The following is a 16,183-nucleotide window of genomic DNA, read 5'->3' as shown; positions in this document are numbered from 1 at the left end:
GGTGGCTTGTTACTGTGGGTGGGTGTTTGTGGCCTCTGGATGGGTCCCGTGTCTTGCGGCTGTGGCAAGAGGCGGCCAGGGCAGGGCCAGGGCTGCGGCTCTGGCAGCTGAGCGCAGCCGTGCCCCGAGCTGCGCGGGGCACTCCGAACCCGTGTGTTCTGGGTCAGGGGGCGCTCTGCGGGGAGCTCGGTGCGGGGCTCGGTGCCGGCGGCCGGCCCGGGGGCGGTGCGGGCGGGCGCCCTCCCGCGCGCGCCTCTTTGTGCGGGCGGCGGCACTGCGCACGCGCGGCCCGGCCCCGCGCGGGGGGCGCTGCTGGCGCGAGATAGGAAAAGTGCCGCCGCCGCCCGGCCCCGGCCCCGCCGCCGCCGCCCGCTCCCGCTGCTGGGCCCAGCGCCGCCCCGGCCCCGGCCCCGGCCCCGCCATGGCGCGCCGCAGCCGCGGGTGAGTGCAGCCCCTGGGCTTCCGCCTGCCGGCCTTGTGCCTGCGCGCCGCGGCGGCGCAGCGCCGGGGATCTCCTGTCCGCTGCGCGGGCTCAGCCCGTTCCCGCTCTCCAGCCGGGCGAGCGAGTTGGCGGGCTGCAGGCAGGGCCGCGGTCCCGCAGCCCCGGCGCCTTCGTTCCTAGAGCCAGGCCCGTTCTAAAGGACCATTTCGCCTTTACCCGGGAGCTGGGTGAGGGCCTGGCTGTATCTGTCGGGGAGTAGGGGGTGACAGGGCAGTGTAGGGGGTCCTGGGGGTGGGCGATGTGCAAGGAGCTGCTCTGCCAGCACTATCTGCCTACTTTGGGCTGCTTCTTCCATCCCTCTATTTTTAATACAGCTGTCCGCGGAGCTGGCAGGCTTTAAGGAGGGGAAATTGAGCCAGTTCCTAGATACAAAGTCCTTCCAGAGGGACAGGAGGGGACAAAACCATGCGCAAACGCTCTTTTGCCTACTCTGGGCAGCATAAAACCTGCTAGAATGCACCAGGAGCCCAGAGCTAAGTGACTCCTTTAAAGCTGGGGGGGGTCTGGGTGAATGTCTGAGAGGCTCAATGCTGGAAGAGAATAGGTCTGGAGCTCTGCTCTGCGTGGCAGAGGTTGTTCTCTGCTGCATTTTTGTCAGAGGTAGAAGTGCTAACCTTCATTTGCTCTCCTTTAGTGAGGACCAGGATGAGCTGCATTACCAGGACACGGACTCAGATGTGCCAGAGCAGCGGGATGGCAGGTGCAAAGTCAAGTGGACACAAGAAGAGGTGAGTAGGAACCTGGTGCTTGGTGAGAGCAGATGCTTTGAGATAGGCCTCTGACATGGCATTCAGGGCTTGGTGGTTCCACCCCAGTTCTTACCTCCTGGCCACAGCACCACCTCCTGCTGCCTTGCTACTGGTGAAGGGCATGTGTCTGTTTTCCTGATGTGAGAGAAGGTCTTTGTGAGGCTGAGAGATAGGTGGTGGTTGGAATTGCTGGAGCTACAGTCGTTTTGCAGGTGAACCCTGAGTGAGGAATCCGCTGCCCACAGTGCTCCTGTGAGCAAAGAGAGGTTCCAGGGCATGGCTGAGGCCTCCAGGAAGCTAAATTGCACATTGGAAATACCCTCTTTTTTCTCTAGCAGAAGCAGGGAACATTGATGTTTTTGAGATCATGGTTTAGTCATCTTGGCTGAGAGCCTGAAATTATCTGGGATATTCTCTTCACTCCTCCCAGTCTGTCCATCATTTTTGTTCTGAGGACTGCAAGATGTGCTGTCTGCCCTGTGGTCTCAACACCAAATCTTTGTGCAGGATTAAAGCAGGTGATGTTTTCATGTCTTGCTTTTCCCAGCCACAGCACAGAGGCATGAGACACCTATAGTGGGCTTTCTGTGAGCTGTAAGTGTGGGCACAGCTGGACTAAGACAGGCTTCAGGAGAGAAATGCTGTGTAGTACTGAAAGGCAGTAGACCACTGAGCTGCTGCTTGTACACTTAAACCAGTCAGCTTTCTTGGCCAGCAAAAGCAGTGGCTGAGCTGGGAGCTGGATAGCCAGGTAGGCTTGGCCTGAAGGTTTGAGCCAGACTGGACTGGAACATAGCTGAGCTCTTGCTTTGTACTTTTTCTATGAGCTTGCCCCAGTGCAGAGCTCAGAACCAATATGTTTCAACTGATGTGTTCTGTTTTGGGCCCTGCACTGCCAGGTGGACATTGAGGTACTGGAGCAAGTCCAGAGAAGGGCAGCAAAGCTGGTGAAGGCTTTGAGGAACAAGTTCTGTGAACAGTGCCTGAGGGAACTGGGGTTGTTTAGCCTGGTCGAGAGGAGACCTTCTCACTCTCCAACTCCCTGAGAGGAGGTTGGAGCCAGGTGGATGTTAGTCTCTTCTCCCAAGTAACAAGTGACAGGTTGAGAGAAAATGGCTGCAGCTTGCACCCAGAAAGATTTAGGTTGAATATGAGGAACAATATACTCCCTGAAAGGGTTGTCAAGGCCTAGACCAGGCTGCCCAGGGTAATGGTGGAGACCTCATTCCTGGAGGCATGGGAAAGCCACATAGATGTGGTGCTGAGGGACGTGATTTAGTGTTGGCCTGGTGGTGCTGGGTTCATGGTTGGACTTAAACATCATTTCTGAGCTCAGCAGTTGTGTGGTTCTAATTGGACACTGCTAAAGGATGGTGTGAGCTCCCTTCTTCCCCTGAACACAGAAAGCAAAAGCACCCTTCTTGACTAAATTCCCAGCTTGTTCCCTTGCTGCTCTCAACCATGGGGCACCAATGTTTCCTCAGAGTGTGTGAAAGTGGATGTCTTTGTTCTTTGCAGGATGAGCAGCTGAAGATGTTAGTAAGACATTACGGGCAGAATGACTGGAAATTCCTGGCCAGTCACTTTCCTGTAAGTGCCTCTTTGCTCAGGTGGGAATGCAGTGTTTGCATGTTCCTCCTTGTGTTTGTTGCTCTGCTTCTCTGTGTCTGCAGCACTTTGCACAGTGAGATGCTGTTCTGTGGCTGCAGCTCCACGTGCTCCTTCAGGACAGGGAGATCTTCCTGTACTGGGGACTTGCAAGGGCAAGTCTGTTGGAGCTGGGGTGAGAAATTGAGGTCCCTGTCTCCATGCTAGTCATAGCATGTATTCTCCATGTGCTTCTCTGTGTTGTTCAGGGACAGCCTGTGAGTGTGGGGACTGCTGTTGCTATAGGGGCCTTTGAAGCCTCCACTCTGAGATGTGGCTCTTCTCATTCCTCTTCCTAGAATCGCAGTGATCAGCAGTGTCAGTACCGGTGGCTGAGGGTGTTGAATCCAGACTTGGTTAAGGGCCCCTGGACCAAAGAGGAGGATCAAAAGGTAAGTCAGAGCTGAAAGGAGAGGATCTGAATGCTGGACTGTGGCTGGCTGGAGGTATCAGACCTTTGTCTGTTTTTGTAAGCTGTGGGTAATTCTTTCAAGTGGTGGATAACCATGAGAGCAGCTCTGACCTCTTCTGAGCAGTTTAATGCAACTGTGGTTGTGATGTGCTGGAGCAGCTCTGTGCCTCTTCAGCTAAACACCTTCTCCCTTTCACACAGCGCTGCTGCAGTAGGCTGCCAAGGGGGAGAGCAGAGAAGGGAATCAATTCATCTGTCTGCTGGCAGACCTCCACCTGACCTGCCATGTTGGAGTGAGGGGAGAACAGAACTGGCATTTCCTGTGCCACAGTAGACAGGCTGAAGTGGATGTGTGATGGTGATCGTGACTTCTATGAGTCTCTTTTCTCTGCTGATTCTAGAATGAGCTGAGAGAGGCCAGCTCAGACTCACCACGTTGATGTACTTCAGAGAAAGTGAATTCCTACTTTCCAACTTCTATCAAGCTTTTTTTTGCTGTAATACTTTCTCACGTGTCTCTGTAATGCTTCTGCTGCCATGTTTCTTTCCCTTTTGGTCATGTTACAGGCTCTTAAGGTTCCTTTTGCCTCCTATCTGTGTGTTCTGTCAAACATATCTGAAAGAAGCTTCTTGTGATGTCCCTCCACCTTGCTACAGCAGAGCAGTTGCTGTGTGCTTTCCCTTTCCCTTTGCACATCCTGACTCTGCCAGTCAACCCATCCTAACCTGGGCTTCAGCTTTCTCCTCCTAACACTGCACATTGCGTTGCCCTGCAAGCACTTCAGCTTCTTGACGTGTGCCTCAGATGGGTGTCTTTGGTCCATTTGTCTGTGCTTCATGGCCAAGAGTCTGCAGTAGGGACACATCAGCCAAGAGCACTGTGAACATCACCTGCATACTCATGACTTTTAGCTGAGTGCAGCTGGCTGGGGTAGCAGAAATTTTCTTGGAGAACGTTTCAGCCTCCTCTCTGATATTTTAGTGAGCTGAATGTTCTTGCTGGTAGTAGACTGTTTCATCCTGGCTGTGCCATGGGCATGTCACAGAGGCTTAGAACAGATTCTGTGCCCGTAAGAATTTGCATTGAGCTTAAGGCAGACATGAGCATGCCCTGGGTGAAGAGGAAGTGTCAAAGTGGGTGGCTCTGAAGTGAAAATAGTCTTTTTCTTAATGTTTTGGAGGTCATGATGTGCATCCTGGTGCTAGCAGGGCCTGGAGCTGCAGCTCTGGTCTGTTCTTGGTGTGGCACACTTAAAAGAAGGCTGTGCCCAGTGTGCAGATCAGTGAAGGGCCGATAGTGAATGTTATCATGCAGCCAAGCTCTTAATAGGAGGGAGGGCAGAGGAGCATTGGAGCATATCATACTTGGCCCTTGCTCAGAGATGAGCCTGTGTGCCTAAATCTGGGCCTCTCTGCCGCTGATGTGCTTGCCAGTCTCTACCCCATCTGCTGTCGTAGGTGCTGTGTGGCACAGTCTGCATGCAGATGGCCTCTCTAGGAAACGTGGCTGAATTGTTGTTCTCAGGTGCTGGTTCACCTCATTATCAGTGCTGGATCCCTCCAGCTTTTTCACCTAAGGAAAAGTCTGCTTTGACCTGTTCTCAAGAGAAGTGAAGAGTAAAGCCTGGAGATGACTGCATTGATCTTCCCATCCTTTATTCCATTTTGCTCTTTACCTCCCCTCTCCTCAAAGGTAATTGAACTGGTTAAAAAGTATGGCACCAAGCAGTGGACCCTGATAGCCAAGCACCTGAAAGGGCGGCTGGGGAAGCAGTGCCGGGAGCGCTGGCATAACCACCTCAACCCTGAGGTGAAGAAGTCCTCGTGGACAGAGGAGGAGGATCGCATCATTTTTGAGGCCCACAAGGTCCTGGGGAATCGTTGGGCGGAGATTGCCAAGCTGCTGCCTGGGAGGTAGGACCTCTTTGCTTGCTGGTGCCTTCGCAGCTGGATAGCTGCTGAGTGAGATAGCTGCTGGGCACACAGAAGAGGGCTGAGAGCATGCAGGAGCTGCAAGATGTGCTTTCAAGCTGCTGTAAATGGTGATTTTTGTTCTTTCTTCTGTAGGACTGACAATGCTGTGAAGAATCACTGGAACTCCACCATCAAGCGGAAGGTGGACACGGGAGGTTTCCTCAATGAAACTAAAGAATCCAAGTCACTGTACTTGCTTGTGGAGGTGGATGACAGAGAGAGCCAAAGTCAAACGAGAGCTGACAGCCAGGTACTGCACCAGCATGTTTACAGCAGGCAGCTGTGGCACTGCCCTGCTCTGCTGAAGGGTTCATCTTATAGACTCGAGATTGTTTTCGCTGTGTTGTGCTGTTGCTGGTGGGAGAAGGAGGCTGCTTCAGACAGTGTCGGGGGTATGGTGAAGAGATAAGATGTTCCTTGTTTCTAAAAACAAAGAAGCAGGGGAAGTCTACAGTTGTTTTTTTTCTGTGCAGAAAGTGTGGTTTTCAAAGACAGACCCTTGGACAGCAGGAAAGGCAGGATTAGTGCTCCTTGTTCAGCTTTCTCCTGGGTTACTGTAAGCTGAAATCTTGAGTTAAAACAGTCCTGTGCTTGTGCTGCACAAACTCTTGCTCAGATGTTTTATGGGACAGAGGTAGAATAAGGATGTGAAACAAGCTGAATGAGAGGTAGAACAGGTGGAGCTGAACGTGTCTAGGGACTCCTGCTCTTTGTCCCCAGGCTCGACACTTCCCTTGGTTTCTACTAATGTCTGTGTTTTCTTTGTTGTGTGTGCGAAGAGTGTCCTGCCCAGCTGCCCAGTCGATGTCTCTGAAATAAAGGAAGAGGATGTCAGTGATGAGGAGGTGACAGGTGTACAGGAGTTACCCTCCGAGCTGCCAGCTGCTGAACTGGCAGAGACCAACCCTGAGGGCACCCCAGATGACCCAGTGCCTGAGGATGCTTCTTCATATGTCACCTCACCCTACAAATGGGTCGTTGAAGCTGCCAGCTACTTGTGCCCATCATCTGTGCCAGCCTTTACTGAAGCTCTGGACATGATTGAATCTGTAAGTAAGGATCTTTTGCTCTTCCAGCTCCTGTAAGGAGACTGATCCCCACTTTTTCCCCTGAGTAAATTTATGGGTTCTCTTGCTCATCACCCTGGCATCCTGAGGAGAGCCGTCTCTCTTAACGGCTTATGGCTTTCCACTATTTCAGTTCCAGGGCTGGATTAGACCTTTACAGCTCTGGGCTTGGAAATTCGCCTATGTGGATGTCCTTGGGCACAGGCTCTGCTGGTGTAGGAGACTGTAGGTGCTGGCAAATCTAATCTCAAGACCTTATCAGTCAGCGTTCTCAGCTCTCAGTTTCACAGAAGTTCAGGGTCCTACTCATTAGCTTTCCTTTCCTTCCTGTTATGGGATGGGATAGGACAGGACAGACTGCGAATAAGCCAGGCCCAGATGTACACAGGACAGACCTCCTCGCTGGAGTGCTACAACCATTTGCTTTCAGCGGAGATGGCTTCACTGAAACTAGCGGGGGTTTGGACTGATAAAGCAGCAAGGGAGGCTGGCTAGAGTTGTCAGAGCCCTTTGCTGCCGTGGAGGGAAATGTTACTGGGGGCAACACCCTGCCTGAGGAGCTGATTAGCCGTGAAGGATCCACTTTGCATGTGTATTAGCAGGGCGGAGAGCCTGTGCCCAAAGCTGAACGGCCCGTTGGTGGGTTCTTAGTGGCCTGCTTGTAGGGGGTCTTGGGTACTCGTGGGGTTGAGCTGTGAAGCAGCTGATCTCTGAACTGATCTGGTTATTTTTAATCCACTCTCAACAACGTGGCTACCGCAGAGCGCTGCGCCCAGCTTCATTGGTGTGCCTGCGTGTTGGTGTTTGCTGACAGTCCCTTGTCCCTTCGTTCAACCTTGTTGCCAGACCTTTCCCCAACTGCGTTTTTTTTGTCCCTTCTGTGCAAGGGTACAGATGTTTGTGCAGCTGTGCTGGGAAACCAGCTTTGCCGAAAGAAGGAAATGTGCATCGTGCTCAAGCGGCAGCTTTCAGCTGGGTCTGCTCCCCGGTGTGGTTCTCTGTGCCGGCACAACAGAGGGGAGCAGGGCTTGAAGTCTCCTCTAGCCGCGCTCTGTGCAGAATCTGGTCCAGTGTCACATGTCCACTTACTTCACCTGCTAGCACATCTCCACATCTGTACCAGTTGGCTGCAGAGTTCTCCTTCCTGGGCTGCTGGCCTCAGATTGCACCAAGGGAGGTTTAGGCTGGACACAGGGAACATCTTCCCCAAAAGGGTTGTCAGGCCCTGGCACAGGCTGCCCAAGGCAGTACTGGAGTTGCCAGCCATGGAAGGGTTTCAAAGCTGTGTAGATGTGGTGCTGAGGGATATGGTTTAGTGGTGCTCTGGCAGTGCTGGGTTAGTGGTTGGACTGGTGGATGATCTTAAAGGTCTCTTCTAATCAGAATGATTCTGTGATGGTGTCTGACCCGTGTGTGCAGGATCCTGATGGATGGTGTGACCTGACCCAGTTTGACCTGCCTGAGGAACCCTCTGCTGGCGACGACAGCAGCAGCAGCAATAGCCCCGTGAGGCAAACCCCCAGCAAGCCAGTGCCATCCTTGCCCAACGTCACTGAGTACCGCCTGGATGGCCACACCATCTCTGACCTGAGCAAGAGCAGCAAGGGGGAGCTCATTCCCATCTCTCCACATGCCGAGGGCAGCTTTGGCACGCCGCCCTCTGTGCTGAAGAGGCAGAAAAAGAGGAAGATATCCCTTTCCCCTGTCACAGAGAATGCCACCAGCACCAGCCTCTGCTTCCTTGATTCCTGCAACAGCATGACACCCAAGAGCACCCCAGTCAAGACACTGCCTTTCTCTCCATCTCAGGTATGGAACTGGGCTTGCTTATGAGTTGCTAAGCCTGTTTGTGCTCTAATTGCCCTCACGCCAGGTTTTCCTATCACCTCTGACATCTCTGTGTTTCTGCTCCTGTGGATAAAGCAGTGCCGGTGCATAGGGTGTGTCTGTGCTAAAGCAAGATGGAGAATTGGCTTCTGACAGTCTCCAGTGCTGCTCTTCTGTGGGAGCAGCAACCTGCACATGGGAGCTCCTCGAGGAGCACTTGCAGTGTCAAGCCCAGTTACCCTGTGTGATGGGCAGGGCATGTGCCCACTGTGAGGAGGGAGCACCACTATGCAAATCTGTGTGCCTGCCTGCTACAGGATTGCTGGAGGGTGTGGTCCTTCTGTCCCCAGGGCTTTGCTGCCCCAGCTGTGGGTAGCAGTGTGCAAACAGTGACAGGTGGCTTCTCCTGTTTGCACCATAGCTCAGTGCAAAACCTGTTACCTTGTACACTGTTGCATTACATCAGCATCCCTCGTGTTGGCCATCCTGAGGTGGGAATGGCCTTTTGGGAGGTTGGCATTGTCTCTCCTTCCCCATTTCGCTTGATTTTACCTGGGACCAGTGCCAGGAGAGACTTCTTTCCCATCCTGTAGCTGCTTGTCATATCAGCTCACCCCTTATGGGAAGTGAATAATCTTTGCAGATATGAGGTGACTGCTGGCAGCTTTCATGTGTCTGTTCATGTACAGGACTGTGTAAGTCCATGAGAGTCGTCCTGGTTTATGCTGAGACAGATCCCTCTTGTGCCACTTGGTGTGGGAGGATTGTCTCTCCTTCAGATTTTCCCTCTTCAGGAAAAAGCAGTGACTTGAGATGCTGAGACAGTGTGTCCTCTCTTTTATTTCTTTCCTGTGCTCTGCAGTTCTTAAACTTCTGGACCAAACAGGATACACTAGAACTGGAGAATCCATCTCTGACCTCCACACCCGTGTGCAGTCAGAAGGTGATTGTCACCACCCCTCTGCACAGGGACAAGACCCCTCTACTCCAGAAGAACTCAGCGTAAGTCCTTCCCTCCTCTTACTTCTTCATCCTCACCTGAGCAGCCTCTCCACTCTTGTGCTGACACTGCTGAGAGGGGCAGGGCAGAGTGGGGCATGTCCTTAGACCACCACACCAACCAAAGACAGTTGCTGTAAGCTGCAGTGAACAGTTGTCCCATCTGATGGAGGGTGCAGCCACGTGACCACTGTTGTGCTCAGCTGCCAGCTGCACTGTTGCTGCCTTTGTCTGGGAAACATTGATGTGAGCCTGGTGCCAGGAGGAAGGGATTTGATTTCCTCAGATCCACCTCTTTGGCTCTGCACTCTCTGCTTTGCCTGACCCGAGAGGCAGGTGAGAAAGGCTGATCTGCACAGGAAGTGTTTTGGTGGCAGGCTGGACCACAGAATGGCTGAGCTGAAAAGGACCTTAAAGATCATCTAGTTCCAACCCATCTGCCTTGGTCAGGCACACCTGCTACTAGAGCAGGTTGCTCAAGTTCCCATCCAACCTGGCTTTTAACACTTCCAGGCTTGGAGCCGCCACAATTTCTCTGGGCAACCTGTTTCAGTGCCTCACCACCTGTGTGGTGAAGAATTTCCTCCTAATAAATTTCAATGCAGTTTCTTCCAGTTTGGTGCCTTTACTCCTCGTCCTGTCACTCCATGCCTTTGTAAAAAGTCCCTCTTCAGCAGCCCCCTTCCAATACTGGAAGGCTGAAGCACTGCAGTGTTTAGGGGTGTTTGCTGTGCTAGCAAAACCACTCTGCTGTTGACTTGGTCCACAACAGCTCTTCTGTCCAAGTGGTTTGAGCTGCCTTGGCTGCTCTAAGTGTATTTGCACACAAGCCTTCTGCTGGTTGAGCTGTGACTGTCACAAGCCTGTACTGGGTATGAGTAGATCTACTAGCAGAAGCATTGCAGAATAGGCCTGGTCTGCATGCTGCCTGTGCCAGGGTGGTGCTTTCTCACTGGGGTGCTTGGTAGCTGGCACAGCTGAAGGAAGTTTTCCCTGCTAAAGACACCTCTGTGCCTGTTTGCCCTGCTTCAGCCTCGAGAATAATCCAACTAGGCAGAAAGCTGCTGCTTGCCACCTCTCTACAGTGGCTCATGTAATGAGGGGATTTAGAAGGCTGGGATTGCTTTGTGTGGATCACAGCACGTCTGATCCTTCATCTTTCCCTCTCTGCTGCCAGGTTTATCACTCCAGATCAGAAGTATGTGGTGGACAACACTCCTCACACCCCCACACCTTTCAAAAATGCCCTAGAGAAATATGGACCACTTAAGCCTCTGGTAAGTGTTGAGCAGGTCTGGCACTTGCTGGTGGTGGAAACAAGGGGACATGGAGGAGATGGCAGCAGAGCTGTGAGGCAACTCTTATCTGTATCAAAACAATGCTTGGTAGTGCTAGGCCGAGGTGGGAGGGTTAAGGGGACCTTGGCAGGGTGAACATCCCACGGTCAGCAGCCACAAGGACTTTAGTTCCTCTGTAAACCAGCTCAGAATGCCAAAATCTGCCCTTGAATCAGGGGCAGTGTTTGGCTGCCTATGGCCTTGAGGGAAAACAAGGAACTGGCACCCTTGAGGAGCTGGGCCTCTTAATGTGAGTGGTGTGGGGATGGCAGTTTCTGGTAGCCCAGGCCTTCTGTGCATACTGGGCTCTTGATGGCACATCTAAGATTCAGGTGATGTGTCTCTCATGCCTGATGATCCTGTAAATTTGGCCAGCAGATCTGTCGTTTCCATTTGGGAAGTAAGTTGGTTTTGTGCTTGCCCTCCCACGGTGGACTCCTTTACCCTGTTATCCCTCAAGAGAGAGGATCCCTTGGGAGTCTGCTTAGCATACAAATTTTGACTGTCTTGTGCTCCTCCTTTTCACACCAGCCCCAGACTCCTCATCTGGAAGAAGATTTAAAAGAGGTGCTTCGAAGTGAAGCTGGCATTGAACTTATCATAGAGGATGATGTGAAGCCTGAGAAACAGAAGAGGAAACAAGGGGTGAGATGATTTTATAACTAGAAACTGCTGCCTAAGGGCTGTTCTGGCTAGTGGCACCAAAATGTGTTTGGTCTGTGGTTGCTGCCTTTTAGTGAGAAGTGCCTGAGGTTAAGGCCTGCTTGAAAACATGTCCAGCTGTGTCCTGGTTGGTTATGATGAGCTCAGGGCACAGCAGGAGATGCCCTGTCCATAACTAGAGAGACCCATGGCAACATGGACTGTCTGTGGCATGTTGGACACTCAGAATGCTGTGGGAAAGCTTTGGTGGCTTCCCTTTCCTACTGAAAGGGACTTGGTCTTTGAGTTCCACAGTGCTCAGCAGTGGGACCTGTTCTGTTTGTCAGTGATCTGACGAGGGGATCGAGGGCACCCTCAGTAAGTTTGCAGATGACACCAAGTCAGGAGGGAATGTTGATCTTCCTGAGGGTAGGCAGGCTGGGCAGTGGGACCTGGCCCAAGGCCAAGTGCTGGACCCTGCACTTGAGCCACAGCAACCCCATGAACACTCCAGAGTTGGGACAGGGTGTCTGGAAACTGCCTGGTAGAAAAGGACCTGGCAGTGTTGCTCAACAGTTGGGTGCTTATAGGCCAGTGTGAGCCCAGATAGTCAAGAAGGCCAACAGCATCCTGGCCTGGATCAGAAGCAGTGTGACCAGCAGGACCAGGGCAGGGAGTGTCCTGTACCCAGCACTGCTGAGGGTTTGGCTTGAGGCCCTCACTCCAAGAAGGACATTGAGGTGCTGGAGCAGATCCAGAGAAGGGCAGCAAAGCTGGTGAAGGATTTGGAGGAGAGGTCTGGTGGGGAGCAGCTGAGGGAACTGGGGTTGTTTAGCCAGGAGCAAAGGTGGCTGAGGTGAGAGCTTCTCTCTCTAGAACTCCCTGAGATTGCAGCAAGATGCGTGTTGGTCTCTTCTCCTAGCTATCTGGACAAGGTGAAATTGCCTCAAGATGTGCCAGGGGAGATGTGGGTTGAATAGTAGAAGAATTTTCCATGAAAGGGTTCTGAATTGCTGGAACTAGCTGCCCATGACGGTGGTTGAATGACCATCCCTGTTTAAAAGAGGCAGAAACGTGGTGCTGGCAGACATGGGTTAGCATCAGCCGTGGTGGAGTTAGAAAAGAGTTGGACTCGATGTTCTTACAGGGCTTTTCCAACGGAAACCAGGCTGTGACTCTATGAACTCAGCGGCTCCTGGTGCCAGGAGGAGAGCCCTGGAAGCTGCAGTGCCCTGTGGTGGGAAAGGCTGCAGTGTGTGCTCTTCCCGAGGTGGCAATGCAGTCCACCCCTGGGGTGATGTGGGCTGGGTGTGCGCCCCGGGCCCTTAGGGTGGGAGGTGCCTGGAGTGACAGTCGCTGATGTTGGTTCTGCTGTGTGCCCACAGCTGCGCCGGAGCCCCATCAAGAAGGTCCGGAAGTCTCTGGCCCTGGACATCCTGGATGAAGACATGACTCAAAACGTGCCTGCCCTCCCCAAGACTGTCTGCTTCAAAAGAGCCCAGGTGAGGGCTCACAGCAGGGTGAAACTAGCTCGTGCTAGGGAGAAGCTCAGCACAAAGCCATGGTGGCAGCTTTGCCACCTGCAGCTACCTTTGAGGAGCAGCACATGTGCGTGTGGACAAAGGGCTGGACTTGTTAGCTGGCCTTTTGGCCAGGCCAAGTCTTTCTTTTGGGGTAAATGAACTTGTTTCTTAGATTTTTTTCTTTTTTTTCCCTTCTTTGCAGCCTGTGAATTTCCTGTCAAGGTCCCTGAACCTCTCCTCCTCCAGCAGGAAGAACGACAGTGGTTTGCTCAACAGAGCCTTTGTGCAAGTGCAGCCAGAGAAAATGTCCTACAGGAAAATGCCAAGCCATTTCAGACCACCAGCACCAGTAAGCCCACAGCCATTGCTCTCCCAGGCAGGAGGTTAGCTGGTAGTGCTGCCCTTGCTCCTCCTTGGGAGGAGGAGTGATGAGAAGATGAAGCACTGTGCACTCCTGTAGGCATCCGGGCTGTCTTAGCACCAAGGTTTGGAGATGCTGAGCTTCCTCCTGTCTCTTTGCAGTCCTGCAAATCCTACTGAGGCTCAAAGCTGCCTGCTTAGCCTGTTTGGCCCTCATAGGAGGCTGCTTCTTTGCCCAGGAGGGTTGTAGCCAGGTAGGGGTTGGTCTCTTCTCCCAGGCAGCCAGCAACAGAACAAGGGGGCACAGTCTCAAGTTGTGCCAGGGGAGGTCTAGGCTGGATGTTAGGAGAAAGTTGTTGGGAGAGAGAGTGATTGGCATTGGAATGGGCTGCCCAGGGAGGTGGTGGAGTTGCCATCCCTGGAGGTGTTCAAGCAAAGCCTGGATGAGGCACTTAGTGCCATGGTCTGGTTGACTGGATAGGGCTGGGTGCTAGGTTGGACTGGATGATCTTGGAGGTCTCTTCCAACCTGGTTGAAAGATTGTAGGGAAGTGGGATGATTGTAAGGAAGTGGGATGACTGATCCAGCAGTGAAGTGAACCTTCCCTTTTCCAGTGAGCTCTCCTTGGGTAGACAACAGTAGGCTCATCTTTCTTGTTTCTCTGGGCAGAGCAGGTCTGCCGAGTGCTGTGTAAATGCTAAGTCCAGGGTGATTTTTTCACCCCTGTGATATTTAGGGTGGAGGTGCAGGCTATGTGCTGCAGGCAGCACAGGCTGGCTTTGCCCTGCAGCTTACCTGACCTCATGCCAGTACAGAACTCAGCTGCTGTGTGCCACTCTGGACCTTGTGCTGAGAGTGGTGCTGTTACAGCTGCTCAGCTCCAGACAGCTGTGTCTGGCTTGTGCTGGAGTCACAGCGGCTACAAATTCCCTGTGGGGCACAAACGTTTCCATGTGCTCTCTCAAGTCTTTCCCACTCCCTGTATTTGCAGGCAGAGAGCTCTATGCTTTGTTAGTCAGTGACTTGGAGATTTGGACCATGATTTTGCTTTAGCCAAGTCATGGGAGCTCTGGTAGCTTGAGTAAGCATGGAAATTAGTGATCTTCCTAGCGAGGGGTGGAGCTGAGGCTGGGGGCTAGTGTGGGGGTGCTTTTACATGCCAGGTGAGCAGTGTCTTGCTGAGCAGCCTTGGCCAGTTTTCAGGACTGGAGGTTGCATCTCTCCATGGATTACAGGTGTGTTGCAAAAGCTCTTCCTTCTGATAAATAAATGCTCCTCAGCCAGGCTAATTCCTTCCCCTTCACAAAACCTGCTTAAACACTTCCATTCTTCCACCATCTCTGGAGAGATTCCAAACCTGCCTGGACACTGCTATCCTGGGCACCCTGCTGAGTGACTCTGCTTTAGCAGGGGTGTTGGACTGGGTGATCCCCAGAGGTTCCCTCCAACCCCCACCATGCTGGGCTTCTGTGACTTATTTTTGCTGTCTTTTAAAAGAGGGCATTGATGTGCTCATCCTCTCCCTTACCCATGCTGCACACTTGTTTTCTTTTCCCTTTCTAGATGACCAGGGCTTGGAAAGCGGTAGCCTGTGGTGGAACCCAAGACCAACTCTTCATGCAAGAGAAAGCTCGACAGTTTTTGGGCATGTTGAAACAGAGCCACACATCAAGGACCTTGATCTTGTCATGAAGGATTGCTTTGCTTATTTTATTTTATTGCTTTAAAGTTGTTTTTGTTTGTTTGTTTGTTTTCTTGAGGAAGGGGGAACCACAGAAGAAATAACCTCTGCCAGGCTGTGGTGTGTGAGGTGGTGTTTTTCCTTCTGCTCCCAGGTAGATTTTTATTGTACTAGCTGGGGCTAACTGCTGGCTAGCGTTTGGAATGCAAGGTTGGGGATCATTATGGACAGGCAGCCAAGGGAGGGCTGGAGAGCAAGCAGCAAGACCTAGCTTTGCAACAGCAGCAGCACTCAGCAGCCTTCTGGCGTGGAGCAGCGTCCTGGATTTCCTGCTGGACACTCTGGTACCTCAGAAATGGCTTTTGTGAAGGTTCCTGCATGTCTTGTGGCTCCCAGTTCCTCTAGGAGGGAGGGAGACATGCTTTGGGCTAACCCATGTTTGAAGCTAGCCCCTTGCTTGGTCTGGGCTGTTCTGTGCAGTGGGTGCCTCTCCTCAGGGCTGTGCCCCCCGCCTCAAATAAATGATGGTGCTAATATCACCCTGTCACCTGGACTCTGACTCTGCCCAGGGCTTTGGAGGGTGGCAGTGCTGTGCTGGGGTGGCCAAGCACTGGTTTTCAGGTGGAATCTTTGCTTTCCTTGCAAAGTTGCTGAAACCCTGTTGGCCATTCAGTGTGGAGAGGGAGGGATGGTGCCCTCCCACTCTGCTCAGAAATTATTGTGGTTACTTAATGGGAAGGTGCCTCTGTGCTTGAGCTTAGCATGGCTGGGATCTCTGCAGAGTTGTGGGAGCAGATGGAGGCTGGCAGAGAGCTATGGGCTGGAGATGAACATGAGTCTGTGTCATTACAGCAGAGCCTTTTCTCTCCTTCCACGCTTTGGAGGCCAAAGCTGCATCCATGTACCTGTTCCAGTGTGGTAACAGTAGAAGATCTGCTTTGACATAGCTAAGGATGAAACGTGGCTGTTGCAGCCTAATGTCCAATCTAAACTTCCCCTGGTGCAAGTTGAGGCCATTTCCTCTCATTCTGTCACCTGATGGTAGGGAGATGAGACCAAACACCAAAGTCTGGGTGTCAGATCTGCCTCTGGCCGGGGTGACCACACTGCAAAGATGTGGGCAGGGAGATCTGCTGCTCCCTGTGCTTAATAGGGTCACTGTCCCCAGTCCCTGCAGGGCAGCAGAACGGAGCAGGGATGTATAAATCTCACTTCAGGCTGTGGCTTACATTGGAAATGGACTCAAAATCTCACTGACAAACTTGTTAATAAAACCTTGGATCCTGGGAAGTGAGGGAGTTCTGGAAACCCAGCTCATTGCTCATGTCTACAGCCTCGGGGCCAAAGCAAATCCATGAAGTCATTTTTATTTCTGTTTCTTGGTGCTGTAATATTTGCTTTGGGAAGACAGGGGGGAACACTTGTCTGAAAGCTTGATTTTAGCTGCTGGCATTCTGGTGGTG

The 16,183-nt window shown here is 52.5% G+C and overlaps 1 protein-coding gene across 1 annotated transcript; it reads left to right on the top strand.

The window, feature by feature from the left end:
* The first annotated feature begins 361 nt into the window (after positions 1-361).
* Positions 362-15,259, top strand: MYBL2 (MYB proto-oncogene like 2). The gene is made up of 14 exons (XM_064167938.1): positions 362-441; positions 1,137-1,230; positions 2,770-2,841; positions 3,198-3,290; positions 5,004-5,224; positions 5,378-5,534; positions 6,064-6,333; positions 7,771-8,160; positions 9,041-9,180; positions 10,355-10,454; positions 11,046-11,159; positions 12,542-12,658; positions 12,882-13,028; positions 14,603-15,259. The coding sequence occupies exons 1-14, from the start codon at positions 422-424 to the stop codon at positions 14,729-14,731; spliced, it is 2,064 nt and encodes a 687-aa protein (XP_064024008.1). The 5' UTR covers positions 362-421; the 3' UTR covers positions 14,732-15,259.
* The last annotated feature ends 924 nt before the right edge of the window (positions 15,260-16,183 follow it).

The sequence above is a fragment of the Pogoniulus pusillus genome, chromosome 29 (genome assembly GCF_015220805.1).
Source record: "Pogoniulus pusillus isolate bPogPus1 chromosome 29, bPogPus1.pri, whole genome shotgun sequence".
Classification (NCBI taxonomy): domain Eukaryota; kingdom Metazoa; phylum Chordata; class Aves; order Piciformes; family Lybiidae; genus Pogoniulus; species Pogoniulus pusillus.
The sequence above is the reverse complement of the archived record's forward strand: the minus strand, read 5'-3'. Positions and strand labels throughout refer to the sequence as shown.